The following is a 22,209-nucleotide window of genomic DNA, read 5'->3' as shown; positions in this document are numbered from 1 at the left end:
ACCCACCCTATGACTGCGGGATTGACCTTCTCCCTAGCACCACGCTGCCATGGGGAAGTCTGTACTCTCTGTCGGGACGTGAGAACAAGGCTATGGATACCTACATTGGGGACTCCCTAGCTGCTAGATTTATCCGTCCCTCTTCCTCTCCCACCGGCGCAGGGTTCTTCTTCGTGGAGAAAAAGGACAAGACCCTGCGCATTGGCTACCGGGTACTCAATGACATTACGGTTAAGAACCTTTTTCCCGCTACCACTCATCTCCTCAGCCTTCGAGCCGCTCCAAGGGACCACTGTGTTTTCCAAGCTGAATTTACTGAACACCTACCACCTGGTGCGGATACGAGAGAGGTACGAAATGAAGACTGCCTTCAACACAGCCAGTGGTCACTACGAGTATCTGGTAATGCCCTTTGGCATCACCAACGCCCCTGCTGTGTTCCAGGCTCTGAATGATGTTCTCCAAGACATGTTGAACTGGTTCGTCTTCGCAGGGGTGTCCAGTACCTGGTTGACTGGGAGGGTTATGGCCCGGAGGAGAGGTGCTGTGTCCCCGCTAGAGACATCCTGGTCCCAGCTCTCATCGCCTTCTTCCACCGCCGACACCCCAGTCAGCCAGGTATGCTCCCAGGTAGGACGCCAAGTGCTCCCCTAGAGGGGTGGGAGGGGGGGGGGGGGGTGTGGTACTGTCACACCCAGATTTGTTTCACCTGTCTTTGTTATTGTCTTGTGACGACCCTCCCACTCTGTCTGCCGTATTCTCTCTTTGTTCTTGTTTCCTTATTAGGATGCCGGTGGGCGGCGTTGGGAGGGTCGTCAGCTACATGGGAAACACCTGGGCCAGGTGTCTCCCAGGATAAATAGACCACTTCCACATTCATGGAGGAGACTCTCTCCATGCAGACACCTTTACAGATTTTGTTGTGTATCTTGGTGGCCTTTTGGTTGTTTGCTTTGGCACCTTTCAACACCCTGCATTATCACATTCATGCATGCAAAACACTCACTTACACTACTGATTACTATTACACACTCCTCTTGCGGAGGCAATTGGTGGTCACACATCTCCTTCTCATAGAGCTGATCAGGTTGTTGATTGTGGCCTGTGGAATGTTCGTACACGTCGATCCAGAGCATCCCAAACATGCTCAATGACATGTCTAGTGAGTATGAAGGCCATGGAAAAACTAGGACATTTTCAGCTTCTAAGAATTGTGTACAGATCCTTGAGACATGTGGCCGTGTGTTATCATGAGGTGATGGCGGTGGACGAATGGTCCGACAATGGGCCTCAGGATCTCGTCATGGTATCTCTGTGTATTCAAATTTCCATCGATAAAATGCAATTGTGTTCGTTGTCCATAGCTTATGCCAGTCCAAACCATATCCCCACCACCACCATGGGACACTCTGTTCACAACGTTGACATCAGCAGACCGCACGCCCACACAACGTCATACACGTACGTGGTTGTGAGGCCGATTGGATGTACTGCCAAATCCTCTAAAACAACGGAGACGGTGTATGGTAAAGAAATTAACATGAAATTCTCTGGCAACAGCTCTGGTGGACATTCCTGGAGTCAGCATGCCAATTGCACGCGCCGTCAAAACGTGAAACATCTGTGGCATTGTGTGATATGTCAAAACCGCACATTTTAGAGCGGCTTTTTTATTGTCCCTGCTGTATTTTTTATTGATAATGCTGTTTAGTCAGCTTCTTGTTATGCCACACCTGTCAGGAGAAATGCTCACTAACAGGGATGTAAACAAATTTGTGCATAAAATTTAAGAGAAATAAAGCATTTTGTGCATATGTAAATAAATTATTATTATTTCAGCTCATGAATAATGGGACCAACACTTTACATGTTGTGTTTACATTTTTTGTTCGGTGTATAATTCTGTAACTTTGTCATGTATTTGTGTGTTTTGTGTGGACCCCAGGAAGAGCAGCTGCAGCATGTGCAGGGATCATAATAAACTAAACTAGTCTACCCACACAGCACTGTATCTGCCAGCGGTTGGCTAGAGCGCAGGCACCAAGACCAGAGTTGCCACATTTGCTATTTAATGCAACTGCTTTTGTGACGGAACTATCGATAGAGGTGAAAATGCCATGGAAACACATTGAACATTCCATTTTTATTCGGTACATGAAAACTTAAGCAAAAAAAACTAACATTTTGTGTGCACTATGTTGTCACTCACTGACTTTTATCTGCAACAAGTCCAGCTGGTGGAAACATATCGCTGGCGGAAACATATCGCTGGCGGAAACATATCGCTGGCGGAAACATATCGCTGGTGGAAACATATCGCTGGTGGAAACATATCACATATTTTCTTTCTACGGATTCTCGAATATTCATGTTCAAATCTGTCGCCAATTGAATGGAAACCTTGCTATAAATATCTGTCTATAAGTGATTGGTGCCAACTTTTGCCAACTTATTCTTTCTTTCTCAGATAATCATTTTGAGGTGTATACTGTATAGTAATCTGAGGCTCACACACTGCAGGCAGGCAGCTGGGAATCTCAATTTTCAAACTGTAATGGCATTTATACACTAGATTACAGCCCTTCTGTATAACTGACTCTGTGAGGACTTGTTGCCTCAGATATAGGCTGTGTGCGAAATGGCATCCTATTTCTTATAGTGCACTACTTTTGACCAGGGCCCGCATAGGGAATAGGGGGCCATTTCAGACACGGCAGCCTGTACAGACAGCACTGCTGCCACGTCTACTGGGAACCGTGAGACTCCGTTTAACTCCGCCCCCTTTCTCTCTCTCCATCGCATGCATTGGGCTTGGGGTTTAAGAATGTTCCCGGCCAGAATGGAAAATGCCACGTTGCATTGCAGCTATTTTTTCTCCCCTTGTCTGATCCAGATGTTGTTCTAGCTTCACACTGGTCTGACTGGAAGCAGACGTTAGTAATCCACCACAGAGAGGCACAATCCGATATATATATATATAGATATATATATATATATATATATATATATATATATATATATATATATATATATATATATATATATATATATGTATCTGTAAAACCTCACAAAAAAAATGTGGATTTGAGTTTGATTATTTCTGTCTGATGGTTCCACGTTTCACCAGCCCTGACTTCCCCCAATGATAAAGAAATGGTTGCAGGGGCCCATAGGATTACTCATCTCTACAGCTCTCAATTTGTTCCTTTGAGATTTTTGAGAAATTATAATGTTATTTTCTAAAACATCTAAAAAAATATATATATCTTTAATAAACTATGTTTTTAACCTTATAGAAACAGTAATATGAATCAATATCTTATCTAACCTGACATTGGAATTGAGAGTGAAACATATCTTTGACAATGGCTGTGTTGTGAGTTTCAGCAGCCTCGTTATATTGTTTGGCCTGTGGAGTCACTGTCAAATGTCATCTAGTAGATGTGTGTATCATGCTGAGGAAGGAAACCCCTAGGGCCTAATTAGTTAGGGGTGAACCAAGATGACATGACCCTGGTCAGTTACGTCATAGCAATTACAGTCAGTAGAAGTCTCCGGTTTCGCAGCTGTTCCAGACAACATAGAAGCTGAAACAAGGAGTGATTTAAAATATCTGCCATAAGGAATAGCTTAATCTCAAGAGAGGTTCTGCAAGCTAATGTTCCTACAACAATTCATGATTAAACATGTAGGCCCTGTCCTTGTATACATTAAAACATTATATAACAGTGCAAATGCTATAAAACGACAGCTGCCGTATATGACTGTCTTTAATTAAGGCTATACGTTTTCTATTGCTATGCTAAAATGTCACAAAATTGGAGTCACTTCTGAAATGCATGTGGATGATCCGCCCAAAAAAACAACAACTACAAAGCAAAATAGGCCCCTGTAGAATCCATAAACCTTGGGAGTTCCTGCTGTCTAGAAGGGAGCATAGAGTTAAATTTAGGAGCGTCTGTCAGACGTCCCACCCTCTGAGGAAGGGACGGGGTTAGGGGGTCTGCCTGAGCCTGCCCACAGCAAATGTCTTCTGTGTGAACTTGTGTAGCTGTTAGATAGTCTTAGTCCTCTCTGACAGCTGACTTCTCCTTTGGCTTCTCTGCTTGTTGGTGTTCTGAAGGTAAGACTGAGCATCCTCCTCAATGACTTGCTGTGACTTAGTCAGTAAGGACTTCTCAACTAATGTTGCATTGGAAACGTGGTGCTCTGTTTTGAGTTGCTGTGATACTTGAACTATGTGATAGTATGTCAGAGTGTTAACCTGAACGACAGTGATTGGAGGCTTTCCTGTGGTTATATTCAAGTTGTGCAGGAAATTCAGCGTTTTTTTAACCTTGAAAGTTAAAATATATCATGGTGCAAAATTGAACCATTTTTTTTTGTGCAAACTTTGAAATGAGTAAATATTTCTTCTGAAACTATATTGTCAATAGAACATTTAGTTCAACAGAATATAGAAAAGTTATAATCAAATGATTTACCCGGACCTTTTCATTCATGGAAAAGCTGTGAAAAGTATACAGACGGCAGAGGAACTAGTTCTGACATTCGCTATTGGAACAGCACAATGTTACACAAGTATTGTTGCCACATAGTTACTTGGAGGGGTGGTGGAGGGGGATGGGGCTCGACAAAGCCTGAGAGAGGTGGGTGGGGGGGGGGGGGGGGGGGACAAACACCACTGTAAATACAACCCATATTTATGTTCATTTACTTTTCCTTTTGTACTTTAACTAGTTGCACATTGTTATAACATTGTATGTAGCCATAATGTGACATTCAAAATGTATCTACTCCTTTAAACTTTCGTGAGTGTAAAGTTTGCTGTTCATTTTTGATTGTTTATTTCCCTTTTGTTAATTATCTATTTCACTTTCTTTGGCAATGTAAACATATGTTTCCGATGGCAATAGAGCCCTTTGAATTTAGTTGAGACACAGAGAGAGAAGGGGAGAGAGAGAAGGGGAGAGAGAGAGAGAGAGAGAAGGGGAGAGAGAGAGAAGGGGAGAGAGAGAGAAGGGGAGATAGAGAGAAGGGGAGATAGAGAGAAGGGGAGAGAGAGAGAAGGGGAGAGAGAGAGAAGGGGAGAGAGAGAGAAGGGGAGAGAGAGAGAAGGGGAGAGAGAGAGAGAGAAGGGGAGAGAGAGAGAAGGGGAGAGAGAGAGAGAGAAGGGGAGAGAGAGAGAGAGAGAGAGACAGAGAGAGAAGGGGAGAGAGAGAGAGACACAGAGAGAGAAGGGGAGAGAGAGACACAGAGAGAGAGAGAGAGAGAGAGAGAGAAGGGGAGAGAGAGAAGGGGAGAGAGAGACACAGAGAGAGAAGGGGAGAGAGAGAGAAGGGGAGAGAGAGAGAAGGGGAGATAGAGAGAAGGGGAGATAGAGAGAAGGGGAGAGAGAGAGAAGGGGAGAGAGAGAGAAGGGGAGAGAGAGAGAAGGGGAGAGAGAGAGAAGGGGAGAGAGAGAGAAGGGGAGAGAGAGAGAGAGAAGGGGAGAGAGAGAGAAGGGGAGAGAGAGAGAGAGAAGGGGAGAGAGAGAGAGAGAGAGAGAGAGACAGAGAGAGAAGGGGAGAGAGAGAGAGACACAGAGAGAGAAGGGGAGAGAGAGACACAGAGAGAGAGAGAGAGAGAGAGAGAGAAGGGGAGAGAGAGAAGGGGAGAGAGAGACACAGAGAGAGAAGGGGAGAGAGAGAAGGGGAGAGAGAGAGAGAGAGAGATCTCAGTAAGACAAAAGTAATGGTGTTCCAAAAAAATATCCAGTTCCCAGGACCACAAATACAAATTCCATCTAGACACCGTTGCCCTACAGCACACAAAAAACTATACATTCCTCGGCCTAAACATCAGTAACACAGGTAACTTCCACAAAGCTGTGAATGATCTGAGAGACAAGGCTAGAAGGGTATTCCATGCCATCAAATGGAACATAACATTCAGCATACCTATTAGGATCTGGCTAAAAATACTTGACTCAGTTATAGAACCCATTGCCCTTTATGGTTGTGAGGTCTGGGTTCCGCTCACCAACAAAAATTTCACTAAAGGGGAGAAACACCAAATTGAGACTCTGCATGCAGAATTCTGCAAAAATATTCTCAGTGCACAACATAAAACATCAAATAATGCAGAGCAGAATCAGGCCGATACCCGCTAATTATCAAAATCCAGAAAAGAGCTGTTCAATTCTACAACCACCTAAAAGGAAGAGATTCCCAAACCTTCCATAACAAAGACATCACCTACAGAGAGATGAACCTAGAGAAGAGCCCCCTAAGAAAGCTCATTCTGGGTCTCTGTTCACAAACACAAACAGACCCCATAGAGCCCCAGGACAGCAATACAATTAGACCCAACCAAATCATGAGAAAACAAAAAGATAATTACTTGACACATTGGAAAGAATTAACAAAAAAACAGAGCAAACTAGAATGCTATTTGTCCCTAAACAGAGAGTACACAGTGGCAGAATACTTGACCACGGTGACTGACCCAAACTTAAGGAAAACTTTTACTATGTACAGAAATAGTAAGCATAGCCTTGCTATTGAGAAAGGCCGCCATAGCCTGTCTTCTCTTGAGAGCCAGGTCTGCCTATGTTAAACCCAATTTAAACCCAACTCCCATATCTACTGGGTGACATACCACAGTGTACCATCACAGCAGCACAATGTGTGACCTGTTGCACAAGAAAAGGGAAACCAGTGAAGAACAAAATTCTGTACAACCCATATTTATGTTAATCTATTTTCCATTTTATACTTTAACTATTTGCACATCGCTACAACACTGTATATAGACATAGTATGACATTTGAAATGTCTTTGTTCTTTTGGAACTTCTGTGAGTGTAATGTTTACTGTTTATTTCACTTTTGTTTATTATCTACTTCACTTGATTTGGCAATGTAAACATATGTTTCCCATGCCAATAAAGCCCTTGAATTGAGAAAGAGAGAGAGAGAGAGAGAGAGAGAGAGAGAGAGAGAGAGAGAGAGAGAGAGAGAGAGAGAGAGAGAGAGAGAGAGAGAGAGAGAGAGAGAGAGAGAGAGGAGCAATCTCAACACAGATCCCTCCCTCCCTCCACTCCCAATTACTTCCATCAACAGGAATGCACGTTACCATGACAATCCCCACCAGCTGTTTAGGCTCTTTGTGAGATCCTGCAGATGTGTGTTCTGATAGCCTCTGAGTTTGACAAACTCACACAGAAAGGCTGACAATAACACACTCTCTGTCCATTGTTCTGCCTGAGAATTACTGCAACTTTGAACACAAATACATATCTTTAAAACAAAGAAAAGTGAAAAACATTTATTCTCAATTGCCTTTTTTGTTTTGTACAAGAATATAACTCTATAAGGTTATTAGTCCATGTTTATTTTTTTGTCCATCATGTATTGAAGTTGTCAGCTTTTCAGGAAAAGCACATTTCACCCGTTGAGAAATCAAAGCTGGCCTTATAGGATCTATTTGTCTTTTTTTCAGTTTAGCAGTGAACTGAGTGAAGTATTCAGGTTTGAGTTAACGACTAAAGAATGACAAACTGTTCATGGAATGTTTTTTTTCTTCACATATCCTCTTGCCTATTGATGAATACAAAATACTTTTTTTTTTAAACTGTCTTTCACTTAGTGTGAGAGGAGGTCGCATTTCTGAAAATAAAATGTGTTGTTTGGTTCGATGTGCTGAAGGGTAGCTATTGTTGTGCAGAGTATAAAGTTTAAACTAGGTCAAGAAAGAGAGAAAGGACTGTGGATATTTTGGATTGGCTGCATGGCAACCCTAAGAAAGCTCTAATCCTGGACAGGAAGGAAGTTTATTGTGCTCATGCCATCTCTTCACCAACAGTCTGACGAGGAAATGGAAAACATTTTAACTCTTGAGTCAGCATAAAAAAAATTAACCATAGCGTGTTAGCTAGACTAGGAACGCCAGATCTCACTCCTTCACTTCTTCAACCACTAAGCAAATGTACAAAATCACAAGGGGATGGAAACAAGGGGATGGGTGTGTGAGAGAGACTCAGAGGAGGAGAGGTGGACGGAAGCCGGAGCGTATTGCCTAGCGACACTCCTCTGGCTCCGTGCCAGTACAGCTAGCGAGATGAGGGTCTGAAGGCCTGTATGCAGTGTTGCAGACTGACTAGCCCACTGTAGATGACAAGAGCGTTTTGTGTTACATAGTAAATTACTAACATACTGTTTACCACACCAGGTCAGACTTTAGAGTGAAATATATTGGATGCACATATTTAAAAAATAAATAAAAAACATTTTACGAACTCAAACACCTGATTGGCACAAATTTTGTGCCAATCAGAGCTTGTGGTAAATTGTTAAATTATTTAACTGGAGAATTAGGAAACTGTTGGTAGTTTTTTATGTGAGACAGGTGTGTGTTTAGGGCCAGTAGACCAACTGAGAGGAGTTAAGTCCTGAGAGAATGACAGAGAAAGGGGTTTAACACACATTTAAATTATAGGACTCAGGAATTCCATTCAGATTTTATATCTTAGTCACATGTTTCAACCCACTGCTTTAAGGTTGACCCTGTGAGAAAAGAGAGAAAGAAAGAGAGATGTGATGGTGGGATAGGGATGATTTAAACAGGTCGGGTAACTAAGTCTTAACTTGGGTTACATAGACTCCATATATCAGTCCTTGACTTTTCTCCCTCTCTCCGTTGTGTAGCTTATAGGTCCCATGCGTTAGGAATAGACCATGGGTGTCAAAAGAAAACCTTTTCAAAACCTCTTTTGTTTGCCCCTCCTGAGATTAGCCCCTCCTGAGATTGGCCCCTCCTGAGATTAGCCCCTCCTGAGATTGGCCCCTCCTGAGATTTTCCCCCTCCTGAGGTTGGCCCCTCCTGAGATTTGCCCCTCCTGAGGTTGGCCCCTCCTGAGATTGGCCCCTCCTGAGATTGGCCCCTCCTGAGATTGGCCCCTCCTGAGATTGGCCCCTCCTGAGATTGGCCCCTCCTGAGATTAGCCCCTCCTGAGATTAGCCCCTCCTGAGATTAGCCCCTCCTGAGGTTGGCCCCTCCTGAGGTTGGCCCCTCCTGAGATTTGCCCCTCCTGAGATTTTCCCCTCCTGAGGTTGGCCCCTCCTGAGGTTGGCCCCTCCTGAGGTTGGCCCCTCCTGAGATTTGCCCCTCCTGAGATTTGCTCCTCCTGAGATTTGCTCCTCCTGAGATTTTCCCCTCCTGAGATTTTCCCCTCCTGAGATTAGCCCCTCCTGAGATTTGCCCCTCCTGGGATTTGCTCCTCCTGAGATTTGCCCCTCCTGAGATTAGCCCCTCCTGAGATTTGCCCCTCCTGAGATTTGCTCCTCCTGAGATTTTTTTCCCCTCAGATGAAGTACTTTGATTTGTTGTCAAAGGTGTCATTTCAAGCATGGTAGAAGATGGTTTACATGTACCTAGCATGGTAGAAGATGGTTTACATGTACCTAGCATGGTAGAAGATGGTTTACATGTACCTAGCATGGTAGAAGATGGTTTACATGTACCTAGCATGGTAGAAGATGGTTTACATGCACCTAGCATGGTAGAAGATGGTTTACATGTACCTAGCATGGTAGAAGATGGTTTACATGTACCTAGCATGGTAGAAGATGGTTTACATGTACCTAGCATGGTAGAAGATGGTTTACATGTACCTAGCATGGTAGAAGATGGTTTACATGTACCTAGCATGGTAGAAGATGGTTTACATGTACCTAGCATGGTAGAAGATGGTTTACATGTACCTAGCATGGTAGAAGATGGTTTACATGTACCTAGCATGGTAGAAGATGGTTTACATGTACCTAGCATGGTAGAAGATGGTTTACATGTATCTAGCTTGCTATTCAAAGAACAACAACATAACGATAGGGATATACATTATGAAAATACCCAAAGGTTCTGGAATTGGTTCTCAACATTTGACATATTGTGAGGATTGCAGTAAAGGTTCTTAAATGCAATGGACAGGTGTGTCTTGTGAAAGGCTCCATACCATCTGTTACCTGTTCGCATCATGTGTCTCATTGGGCCTAGCTGTCCAGAGAAATACCACTCATTCAGAAAATATTTTGTTAGCATAATTCTCAAGACTAACGCCGTACGACTAGATTTAATTTAATATATTTCTTAGAATTGTTTTATATTTTATTTCTCTAAGTAAGTGCATGAGTTCTAAAGTGCGTTGAGTCTTTGAGAGGGACTTTTCCAGTGTTTTTCAAAATGTACATTTACTGCCGGTAAATGTTTGTCCATTTACCATGCTGAGGTCCTCCTCTGACCGACATACACAGAGACTGAGGCACTAGTCCCCCTTTAGCCACCAGGCTTCTTTTCCAAACCATTTAACCACCGGTTATATCACCCTGAAGAAGAAGAAAGAATTCCCTAATCCTGAAGCCTTCAAAGACTCTTTGAAAACCGTTAAGATCTGCTGTTTCCCTCCCAGTTTAGTTTACGCCCCAACCCAACAAACCTCTAAATGAAATACCTGCTGAAAAGGGGCCTGTTTACACAGCCGTTTCCTCTTCCTCTACCCTGTTTGACTATGAGCACCGCTTTCCAAATAAAATCATTTGTTTTGCTGTTACGTCAGTCATCCTCCCACTGAACTGAAAACAAGACTAAGTATAAATATGTTAAAATATCATTAGATAGGAAGTTTGGCAACACAGTACAACCTCCAAACTAAATGTAGACATTTCTTGAAGCTGGTAGCAGTGTTTTTGTTTTCACATCGCTAGCTTCCTCTCAGATACGACCTAGCTATATGTTTGTTAGAGGTGGAGGTCCAAGTTCTAAGTGAGAAAAAAACAACAACATATTTTTTTCATTTTTCAAAGTAGAGAGAACCTTCCTTGTTCACAGTATTTGAAGACGTCATTCTTTGTAACTTCTGCCAGAGTCACTGTATTTTTCCACATCCAGAGTTCCCGACCAGGCAAAGGTCACTCATATAATTGCCAGAAGTATGCGGACACCTGCTTGTCGAACATCTCATTCCAATATCATGGGCACTAATATGGACTTGGTCCCCCCCTTTTGCTGCTATAATAGCCTCCACTCTTTTGGTCAGCTTTCCACTACATGTTGGAACATTGCTGACGGGACTTGCTTCCGTTCAGTCACAAGAGCATTAGTGAGGATGGGCACTGATGTTGGGCGATTAGGGCTGGCTTGCAGTCAAAGTTCCAATTAATCTCAAAGGTGTTTTATGGGGTTGAGGTCAGGGCTCTGTACAGGCCAGTCAAGTTCTTCCACATTTCTGTATGGACTTTGCTTTGTGCACTGCGACATTGTGGTGCTGAATGTCATTGTATGCTGTAGAGTTAAGATTTCTCTTCACTGGCTTTATGGGGCCTAGCCCGAACAATGAAAAACAGCCCCAGACCATTATTCCTCCTCCACCAAACTTTACAGTTGGCGCTATGAAATGGGGCAGGTAGCGTTCTCCTGGCAACCACCACACCCAGATTCGTCCGTCAGACTGCCAAATGGTGAAGCTTGATTTATCACTCCAGAGAACACGTTTCCACTGCTCCAGAGTCCAAATGCGGCTAGCATTACATCACTCCAGCCGACGCTTGGCTTGTGTGCAGCTGCTCGGCCATGGAAACCCATTCCATGAAGCTCCCGACAAACAGTTATTGTGCTGACGTTGCTTCCAGAGGCAGTTTGGAACTCGGTAGTGAGTTTTGTAACCAAGGACAGACCACTTTTACTCGCTACTCGCTTCAGCACTTGGCAGTCGTGTCAGACTAGACAGGAAGGGAAGCATATAGAACAGATGTAATGGGACTAGACAGGAAGGGAAGCATATAGAACAGATGTAATGGGACTAAACAGGAAGGGAAGCATATAGAACAGGTGTAATGGGACTAAACAGGAAGGGAAGCATATAGAACAGATGTAATGGGACTAAACAGGAAGGGAAGCATATAGAACAGGTATAAGGGACTAGACAGGAAGGGAAGCATATAGAACAGGTGTAATGGGACTAGACAGGAAGGGAAGCATATAGAACAGGTGTAATGGGACTAGACAGGAAGGGAAGCATATAGAACAGATGTAATGGGACTAAACAGGAAGGGAAGCATATAGAACAGATGTAATGGGACTAAACAGGAAGGGAAGCATATAGAACAGGTGTGATGGGACTAAACAGGAAGGGAAGCATATAGAACAGATGTAATGGGACTAAACAGGAAGGGAAGCATATAGAACAGGTATAAGGGACTAGACAGGAAGGGAAGCATATAGAACAGGTGTAATGGGACTAGACAGGAAGGGAAGCATATAGAACAGGTGTAATGGGACTAGACAGGAAGGGAAGCATATAGAACAGATGTAATGGGACTAAACAGGAAGGGAAGCATATAGAACAGGTATAAGGGACTAGACAGGAAGGGAAGCATATAGAACAGATGTAATGGGACTAGACAGGAAGGGAAGCATATAGAACAGGTGTAATGGGACTAAACAGGAAGGGAAGCATATAGAACAGGTGTAATGGGACTAGACAGGAAGGGAAGCATATAGAACAGATGTAATGGGACTAGACAGGAAGGGAAGCATATAGAACAGATGTAATGGGACTAGACAGGAAGGGAAGCATATAGAACAGGTGTAATTGGACTAAACAGGAAGGGAAGCATTTAGAACAGGTGTAATGGGACTAGACAGGAAGGGAAGCATATAGAACAGATGTAATGGGACTAAACAGGAAGGGAAGCATATAGAACAGGTGTAATGGGACTAAACAGGAAGGGAAGCATATAGAACAGGTATAAGGGACTAGACAGGAAGGGAAGCATATAGAACAGGTGTAAGGGACTATACAGGAAGGGAAGCATATAGAACAGGTATAAGGGACTAGACAGGAAGGGAAGCATATAGAACAGGTGTAATGGGACTAGACAGGAAGGGAAGCATATAGAACAGGTGTAAGGGACTAAACAGGAAGGGAAGCATATAGAACAGGTGTAAGGGACTATACAGGAAGGGAAGCATATAGAACAGGTATAAGGGACTATACAGGAAGGGAAGCATATAGAACAGATGTAATGGGACTATACAGGAAGGGAAGCATATAGAACAGGTATAAGGGACTAGACAGGAAGGGAAGCATATAGAACAGGTATAAGGGACTAAACAGGAAGGGAAGCATATAGAACAGAAAAAATGTCCTGCTGCTCTTTAATACCATAGACAAATAAGCCAGCGTGGAGAGGGAACATCCCACTCGGCAAAAACTGGTTGAATCAACGTTGTTTCAACGTAATTTGTCTGGAATCTACGTGGAGAATACATTGATCTATCTACAGCACCTTGTACTGGAGAGTTGATCTATCTACAGCACCTCCTACTGGAGAGTTGATCTATCTACAGCACCTCCTACTGGAGAGTTGATCTCTCTACAGCACCTCCTACTGGAGAGTTGATCCATCTACAGCACCTCCTACTGGAGAGTTGATCTATCTACAGCACCTCCTACTGGAGAGTTGATCTCTCTACAGCACCTCCTACTGGAGAGTTGATCTCTCTACAGCACCTCCTACTGGAGAGTTGATCTATCTACAGCACCTCCTACTGGAGAGTTGATCCATCTACAGCACCTCCTACTGGAGAGTTGATCTCTCTACAGCACCTCCTACTGGAGAGTTGATCTCTCTACAGCACCTCCTACTGGAGAGTTGATCTATCTACAGCACCTCCTACTGGAGAGTGGATCCATCTACAGCACCTCCTACTGGAGAGTTGATCTCTCTACAGCACCTCCTACTGGAGAGTTGATCTCTCTACAGCACCTCCTACTGGAGAGTTGATCCATCTACAGCACCTCCTACTGGAGAGTTGATCTCTCTACAGCACCTCCTACTGGAGAGTTGATCTCTCTACAGCACCTCCTACTGGAGAGTTGATCCATCTACAGCACCTCCTACTGGAGAGTTGATCTCTCTACAGCACCTCCTACTGGAGAGTTGATCTCTCTACAGCACCTCCTACTGGAGAGTTGATCTCTCTACAGCACCTCCTACTGGTGAGTTGATCTCTCTACAGCACCTCCTACTGGTGAGTTGATCTCTCTACAGCACCTCCTACTGGAGAGTTGATCTCTTTACAGCTACCCTTCGGTCTTCCATCCAGGTTTTTAACCAAGCCCAGCTTAGCTAGAATAGTTGCCAATGACTACTACCAATGTGCTACGATCAGAGAGCTCTAAGTAACTAAATAGATTCACCGTCACTAACATTTCACATTCTTAAAATAAAGTGGTGATCCTAACTGACCTTAGACAGGTTATTGTGAAATTGTGAAAAACTGAGTTGAAATGTATTTGGCTAAGGTGTATATAAACTTCTGACTTCAACTGTAGATGCCAACTAAACCAAAAATCCTACATTGTTTTTCCATTGTATTGGAATGGTAGAAAGCATAGGGATTACACATTGGGAATTCAACAAACTTCTGACTGTCTTTTTGAGAATGTGAAAATAGGTTGGAATCTCGTTGATCAATATCAATATTTTGGAGTGGGTGAGTAAAGGTTGAAAAGTCACATTTCCAAAAATGTGAAATGCCTGTCCTTAAAAGAAGGTGGATTGTGATCCAAGTCTACACTAAAACATCTCAAGTAGACCTCATATGTAATACTGCTAATACTACTAGCACTAGACTACATTCAACATTACTTTTCTAAGTATCCATTTACTAGGTGGAAATACAATGTCGAACAGGAGACTGAATTCAGCTCCGGTGAGTGAATTTAAGACAGTCATTTGAGCTATCCACAAAGAATGTGAACATATCTATCCCCCTATAATCAGACAGGACAGTGGACGGTTTGTCTGGAACCAAACCGCTACCCATGAGCCTTTTGTGATTCTTGGAGTAACATCTTGTTTTTGTCCCTGCATGACTTGTTTGACCACGCCTGAGTAAATGTCTGGACTGTACACTTTGTACACCATGTATAAGAATACAGTGCATAGCGCTGCTCTAGACAGGCGGTAAACTGGAACGGAGGTATGACCTCAACTGCACCTCGTTATCAACCCGACATCAGTTGAGTTGAATGTGTGTAATGTGCACTAAAATGTTCCTCTTTGTGTCTCTCTCTAGACTGAACGATGAGGGTGTGGATTGTCTTCCTCCTGTGCCTAGCTGGTCAGGCATTCACCGCTTCCATTGTAAGTGTCCCTTTGATGTGTGTGTGTGTGTGTGTGTGTGTGTGTGTGTGTCAAACAATGATAACACCATCGTCTTAACCATTTCAGACTGAGGAGGAGCCCATCATTGATGACGTCGGTGAGGAGGTAAGGTCATTAACTTGTTTACAGATTTCTATGGACAGGTGTGCTTAGGGGGGGAAACAACATCACACAATGTGAACATACCCACTGGGCACACACTGGTTGAATCAACGTTGTTTCCACATCATTTCAATTAAATTACGTTGAACCAACATGGAATGGACGTGAAATTGACGTCTGTGCCCAGTGAGTAGACACTTTCACAGGTTGGAGCAAATTAGCAATAGTGTCGTGTATTAATTCAAACACAGAGAGATGAAAAACATTTAGCGATATACGAATCAAAACACAGAGATGAAAAACATTTAGCAATATACGAATCAAAACACAGAGATGAAAAACATTTAGCGATATACGAATCAAAACACAGAGATGAAAAACATTTAGCGATATACGAATCAAAACACAGAGATGAAAAACATTTAGCGATATACGAATCAAAACACAGAGATGAAAAACATTTAGCAATATACAAATCAAAACACAGAGATGAAAAACATTGACAGTAGATGTATTCTTTACTCTCTATGTATCACTTTTGACAAGTTAACAAACGAAAACAACAGTACGACTTTAATAATTTAATTTAATCTCAAACGTTTTTGCGACAGAGGATTTTTCCCTTGAATGTTGACTATTTTTCTGTAATGTAGCTTGAGATAGAGTGAGCAGAATCCCACAGGTTATAAATACAACGGACAGGAAACCATGACGTTTTAATGGCTTCACCACATGTGGCTCAGGCTCTATCCACCCCATCCAGCTGTAGGCTGCTACACCTCTGTCTAGACCTGTCTGAAGTACAGACTTCATTCTGCCGTGTCGCTTGATATCTAAAGACATTTAGCTACAGCTTCCTTTTCTGGTACTAAAATTGTGCAACCAATTTATGAGCATTGCCCATAGCTTATATAAAATAGTGTCATCTTTGATATGGTATATATTAACTTGAAATGTGTTGATTCCAACTCTACTGTCTCTCTATTGTTCAAACATTCTGGAACATTAGAAATAGAACATATGGAAGTGTTGTTTTGTGTTCTCTTGCCCTTGTCTCAGGCACAGCCAGAGGTGGGGGTCAACCCGGTGCAGGTAGAGACTGGAGACTTCGACGAGGCCATCGATGTCGAGGAGGAGGAGGAGGAGGTCACCGCTGAGAGTGAGCAATAGTCACTGTAATCACTAATCACTACTGTCGCTCGACAGACGTTGTGAGGAAACAATACCTAATCCCCAATGCCTTCTGTGAAGGGAAACTTATATAAAAGTCCTAGTTTACCACATATTACAATGATGATTGGGAACATTCACCAAGCTAACAGTCTGCATGGCTACAGTAATGTATAGCTATTATTGTAACGTTAAACACACAATAGCCACTACAGGGTTCCCCAATTGGTGGCCCGGAGGCCAAATTTGGCCCAAGGGTGGTTTTATTTGGCCCCCAAAGTCATCTGAGTGAAAAAAAATATGAAAAAATATGTTTTTATTTGTTGGACATAAAAGACAAATCAGCAAATCAGCTCCAATTGATTTTAACTTTGGAAATCTGCTCCAAGGTATTCCCACGCATATTAGAGATATGTGATCTCATTCAAATGTAAGCAAGGTTTAAAATTATTATGTTTTAGTCAAATATTATATATATTTGGGCTTCTTGTGGTCAATTTTCAATCTACAATTTTTTTTTGTATTTATATATCCGGCCCCAGTGATCATCCACTCAAGAAAAACTCTGAATCTAGTTGATGATCCTTGGGCTAGTATATATTCTAGGCTGCTTAGGTTTAGTAGAGGTGTGAAAACATCAATCAAATGAAGCTGTATGTCGGTGCTCCTTTGCAGCAGCTGTGAGATGTTGGCTAGATGGTAGAGAGAGAGCGAGAGGTGGGCGACACGTTGAGATGTTGGCTAGATGGTAGAGAGAGAGCGAGAGGTGGGCGACACGTTGAGATGTTGGCAAGATGGTAGAGAGAGCGAGAGGTGGGCGACACGTTGAGATGTTGGCTAGATGGTAGAGAGAGCGAGAGGGGGGCGACACGTTGAGATGTTGGCTAGATGGTGGAGAGAGCGAGAGGGGGGCGACACGTTGAGATGTTGGCTAGATGGTAGAGAGAGAGCGAGAGGGGGGCGACACGTTGAGATGTTGGCTAGATGGTAGAGAGAGCGAGAGGGGGGCGACACGTTGAGATGTTGGCTAGATGGTAGAGAGAGCGAGAGGGGGGCGACACGTTGAGATGTTGGCTAGATGGTAGAGAGAGAGCGAGAGGGGGGACGACACGTTGGTAATGACAGAGTTCTTCTGTCTCAAAAAGAGAGACCTATCATCATGTGTTCCACCCAATGGTTCCAGTAAGCTTCTTGGAAACGTAAAATAAACTCTTCTCCTAATTGACAGGGGCGCCGCCACACTCCTCTGCTAAATACTGCCAGGAATATCTGTCTGTTGAATAACTTAGCATTCAATTCAAGGGCGAAAAAAACACTTTCATATGTTCCATTTTTTAATGTTCCAGAATGTTTGAACAATTTTCTCCGATTCCTTCGTAGGCCCCTGCTTGAACCACCACTGCAAGAAGGGAAAGGTGTGTGAGGTGGATGAGGAGAACACCCCCATGTGTGTCTGCCAGGACCCAACTACCTGCCCTGGCGCCGTTGGAGAGTTTGAGCATGTGAGTTATCATTATATGAATTATATTCTAATCTGTTCAGACCAACATCAAGCAGTCCTATATGTTTCATATTTAACACTGTTCCTAATAGAACCTTGACCTGTACAATAATGCTACTACTTATTTGCATCATTGGCTAATTCTTGATATGCTGTAATTTCTGACTATATCATGAATATAATCTGTGTATTCCAGGTCTGCGCCACCGACAACACAACCTACGACTCTTCCTGCCACTTCTTTGCCCAGAAGTGCAGTCTGGAGGGAACCAAGAAGGGCCACAAACTGCACCTGGACTACATCGGGCCATGCAAATGTGAGCTATGCTTTATAGTTACAGACATTCATGGATTGAATTGTATTAAATTCATTTCAATTCAACGTATTTTATCCCCACAGGGACCATTGAAAACGTTTTAATACAACCATTCAATTCAGTGCAAAAACAATTTCACCTTTTTCAGAATCCCCCAGAGACACATTTTCCTCTGAGACTCCGTTCCCAGTGTGATTGGTTATGTTGTCTTAGAGCTGAAGCTGAAAGCTTCTCCAGGGGAATGATTGATGGGCTTGAAAGAGAGGGATGATTTTGCCTTAAGGAACCTAACACTTAGAGTGGAGGGCAGGCTGTAGCATGCTCACTGCATCGCCGCCCTTATCAAACTACCGCTGAATCTGCAGCTAAATGTCTGTCATTAAACAGAATCAAACCCATGCATCTCTCACTGTTGGTGAACCTTAGGACTGAAGGGCACGGGTGGAGATGATGTTGTTGCACGTTGTGGACGCAGAACATTTTAAAGAAAACTTTTTTTTTAAACTAATGGCCTCTAAATGTCAGGTACAGTATTCAACCACGGGATAAAACAAGAAGGTACAAAATCATTGCCTATGGGGCTGTGCGCATCAACCATTAATTTCAATGGACACAAATGCCACATTTTGTGTGAGTTGTGGGTTTTATGTTCTATGACAAAGGGCTTGACCATAATTGTTTGAAAAATAGGACTGGAGATTTTGACTTGAATGTCCTACTTGCAATACAACTTTCTGACTCTGACTTACTTGACTTAATTAAATGAAAGCCTTTGGCACCTTGGGGACCATACGTCATTAAACAAGACCTTCTACAGCTGTTCCTGGGTCTTCCCTGTTTATTTCTCTCTCTCTGACCGTACCTAATGTTTCTTCCTGTGTCTCTCTCCAGTCACTGAGCCCTGTGTGGACAGCTCTGACATACAACTCATTCTCCTTCCTGTGTGTCTCTCCAGTCACTGAGCCCTGTGTGGACAGCTCTGACATATAACTCATTCTCCTTCCTGTTTATTCTCCAGTCATCGAGGCCTGCATGGATGCTGAGCTGAATGAGTTCCCCCTGCGTATGAGGGACTGGCTGAAGAACGTTCTGGTCACCCTGTACGAGCGCGATGAGGAGAACAACCTGCTGACTGAGAAGCAGAAGCTCAGAGTAAGTCCACATAGCCACTCTATATGCACTGCACAGAACCCATTTACTGCACAGAACCCATTTACTGCACAGAACCCATTTACTGCACAGAACCCATTTACTGCACGTTTGCCTCATGAGGTTGGGTCAAAATTATTAAACACAGCACAGAACCAATTAATTTTGCTTACGTTCATTTACCGAACTCTGCAGATGGGTCGAAAATAATGAATAAACCAAAATATGATTATAGGATTTTACATTCTGCTCTCACTATGAGGTCGACTCCTTTTGTGCATCCAATCCTACTGGGATTTATTTATCAGTTTATTCTATTCGAAAGATTATTAGGCAAACGAATGTTTGCAAAGAAATGTTTTATTTGGCTTGCAGGTGAGGAAGATCTACGAGAATGAGAAAAGACTGCAGGCTGGAGAGCACTCCCTGGACCTGCTGGCCCACGACTTTGAGAAGAACTACAACATGTACATTTTCCCCGTCCACTGGCAGTTCGGTCAGCTGGACCAGCACCCCGTCGATGGGTAGGTTGAGGAGAAGAAGAAGAGTTTCCTGACTTCTGCTTCAGCTGGATTGTTTCAACATCACATAAATACAGGCTTGCTTGGGCTATAACTTTGATTCAACTCTGTGCTAGTCAGGACTTCAATACTGAAACATTTCTAAAATGTCTCAGAAAGGATATTGGCATAATGTATTGTTTTATGAGCAAAAAAAGGTGACATTGCTACTTTGGTGCTCTTCATACTTTTCTAGGGTCTAACACTATAGCTTACAAAGCCTTCATAAAGCCTTTATAACGCCTTTATAAGGCCTGCGTAGATGCTTTGTAACAGGTGTTCTGTGGTGTTGTAGGTTCCTGTCCCACACAGAGCTGGCCCCCCTGCGCGCCCCTCTCATCCCCATGGAACACTGCACCACTCGTTTCTTCGAGCAGTGTGACGCTGACAATGACAAGTACATCGCCCTGGAGGAGTGGGCCAACTGCTTCAGCATCAAGGAGCGTGAGTAGTTTTAAAAACACCTCGTTCATAGTTCTACACTCGTTATTTTACTGCCTTGAAGAAAACAAAACACAGGAGGACCAAGGCCCTCTTTGGACTATTCAAATGCCTTCATTGTCTGTATCTGAAATGGTACCCTATTCCCTATATAGTGCACTACTTTTGACCAGAGTCCTATGGCCAATGGTACCCTATTCCCTATATAGTGCACTACTTTTGACCAGAGTCCTATAGCCAATGGTACCCTTTTCCCTATATAGTGCACTACTTTTGACCAGAGTCCTATGGCCAATGGCATCCTTTTCCCTATATAGTGCACTACTTTTGACCAGAGTCCTATGGCCAATGGCATCCTTTTCCCTATATAGTGCACTACTTTTGACCAGAGTCCTATGGCCAATGGCATCCTTTTCCCTATATAGTGCACTACTTTTGACCAGAGTCCTATGGCCAATGGCATCCTATTCTCAATATAGTGCACTACTTTTGACCAGAGTCCTATGGCCAATGGCATCCTATTCCCTATATAGTGCACTACTTTTGACCAGAGTCCTATGGCCAATGGCATCCTATTCTCAATATAGTGCGCTACTTTTGACCAGAGTCCTATGGCATCCTATTCCCAATATAGTGCACTACTTTTGACCAGAGTCCTATGGCATCCTATTCCCAATATAGTGCACTACTTTTGACCAGAGTCCTATGGGCTGTATAGGGCATAGGGTACCATTTCAGACATATCTTCCCGTCCTTCTACTTTACTGTCTGGTTTTGAATTGAAACGGTTCATAGCAGGCCATTTCATTATTGCTTGTTAATGGTGGGCTTGTTTTTTTTTGTTTTTCAGAGGACGTCGACCAGGACCTTGTCATCTAAGCTCATCAGTATCATCAGTATGAAAACAAGTCTCTATCGGGACGAGGTGCTCACCTGATCCCTAAATTAGAGGAACACAGTAACGGTGCTAACTACAACTAATTAACGACCAACCGACACCACTAAAATTGCTGAAAAAGACATATGCACAGTCTGAACTAACAAATCACAAAACGTGATCATGATACAACTTTTTTTTTTCTTGTTTTCTGCAAATAAAGAAAATCCTTTTTAACCAGATAGATTAGAGGAGGTAACAGAAAGATGCTTTTTGGCGGGAGAAAGATGTAAATGGTTGTTGAATGGGTTGTGATAATGGTTGTTCACAACATGTATATTGTGTTCACGTGATCAGGGCTTGGATTTAATAACGTCAAATAGAACATTCTTTGGAGGATACAAGTTTTGTAAAAATCTTTTAAAAAAATAAAGTTTCTAAATAAATGCTTCTTTCATTTGCTTTTTTTTCCCCCAAATATTTTAGTTGTTTTGGTGTCCTCACTCATTTTGTCATCTTCGTTGTTTTGTTTGACTCTTGACTACTGCTTAAATGAAGGCCTGACTATCCTCGGGTTTGTTTTCTTACATAGATTCTGCCACACAACAAGGGCATAAGTGTACTGAAAAAAATGATTGAGAATAAAAGGAAATAGTGTTTCAACTCTACGAGGGAAGCGTCTCGCGGGTTGAGCGTTCTTCTCAAGCTTTAGCATATTTACTGACATTCTTCTGCTCTGTGACATTGTGTGACCAACAATAGATCTCTTTCCTTAAATACAAGTTACTGGAATGTCCAGCACTGCTGCATGCTTTCATATCCCATATTCAGTATCCTCACAATGTTGATCAACATCACCTGGAACAAATGGATAAACACACGGA

General features: G+C 42.9%; 1 protein-coding gene across 1 annotated transcript; it reads left to right on the top strand.

Annotated features, from left to right (window-relative positions):
* The first annotated feature begins 4,053 nt into the window (after nucleotides 1-4,053).
* Nucleotides 4,054-21,768, top strand: sparc (secreted acidic cysteine rich glycoprotein). Its single transcript, NM_001124702.1, is given in 10 exon segments — nucleotides 4,054-4,123; nucleotides 15,120-15,187; nucleotides 15,275-15,313; nucleotides 16,370-16,469; nucleotides 17,861-17,982; nucleotides 18,178-18,298; nucleotides 19,317-19,450; nucleotides 19,823-19,971; nucleotides 20,303-20,451; nucleotides 21,299-21,768. Coding segments are annotated over 9 exon segments (903 nt in total). The 5' UTR covers nucleotides 4,054-4,123; nucleotides 15,120-15,127; the 3' UTR covers nucleotides 21,328-21,768.
* The last annotated feature ends 441 nt before the right edge of the window (nucleotides 21,769-22,209 follow it).

Source organism: Oncorhynchus mykiss, chromosome 25 (genome assembly GCF_057628025.1).
Source record: "Oncorhynchus mykiss isolate SJ-2025 chromosome 25, ASM5762802v1, whole genome shotgun sequence".
Lineage (NCBI taxonomy): Eukaryota > Metazoa > Chordata > Actinopteri > Salmoniformes > Salmonidae > Oncorhynchus > Oncorhynchus mykiss.
This window is presented reverse-complemented; position numbering and strand designations above follow the sequence as displayed.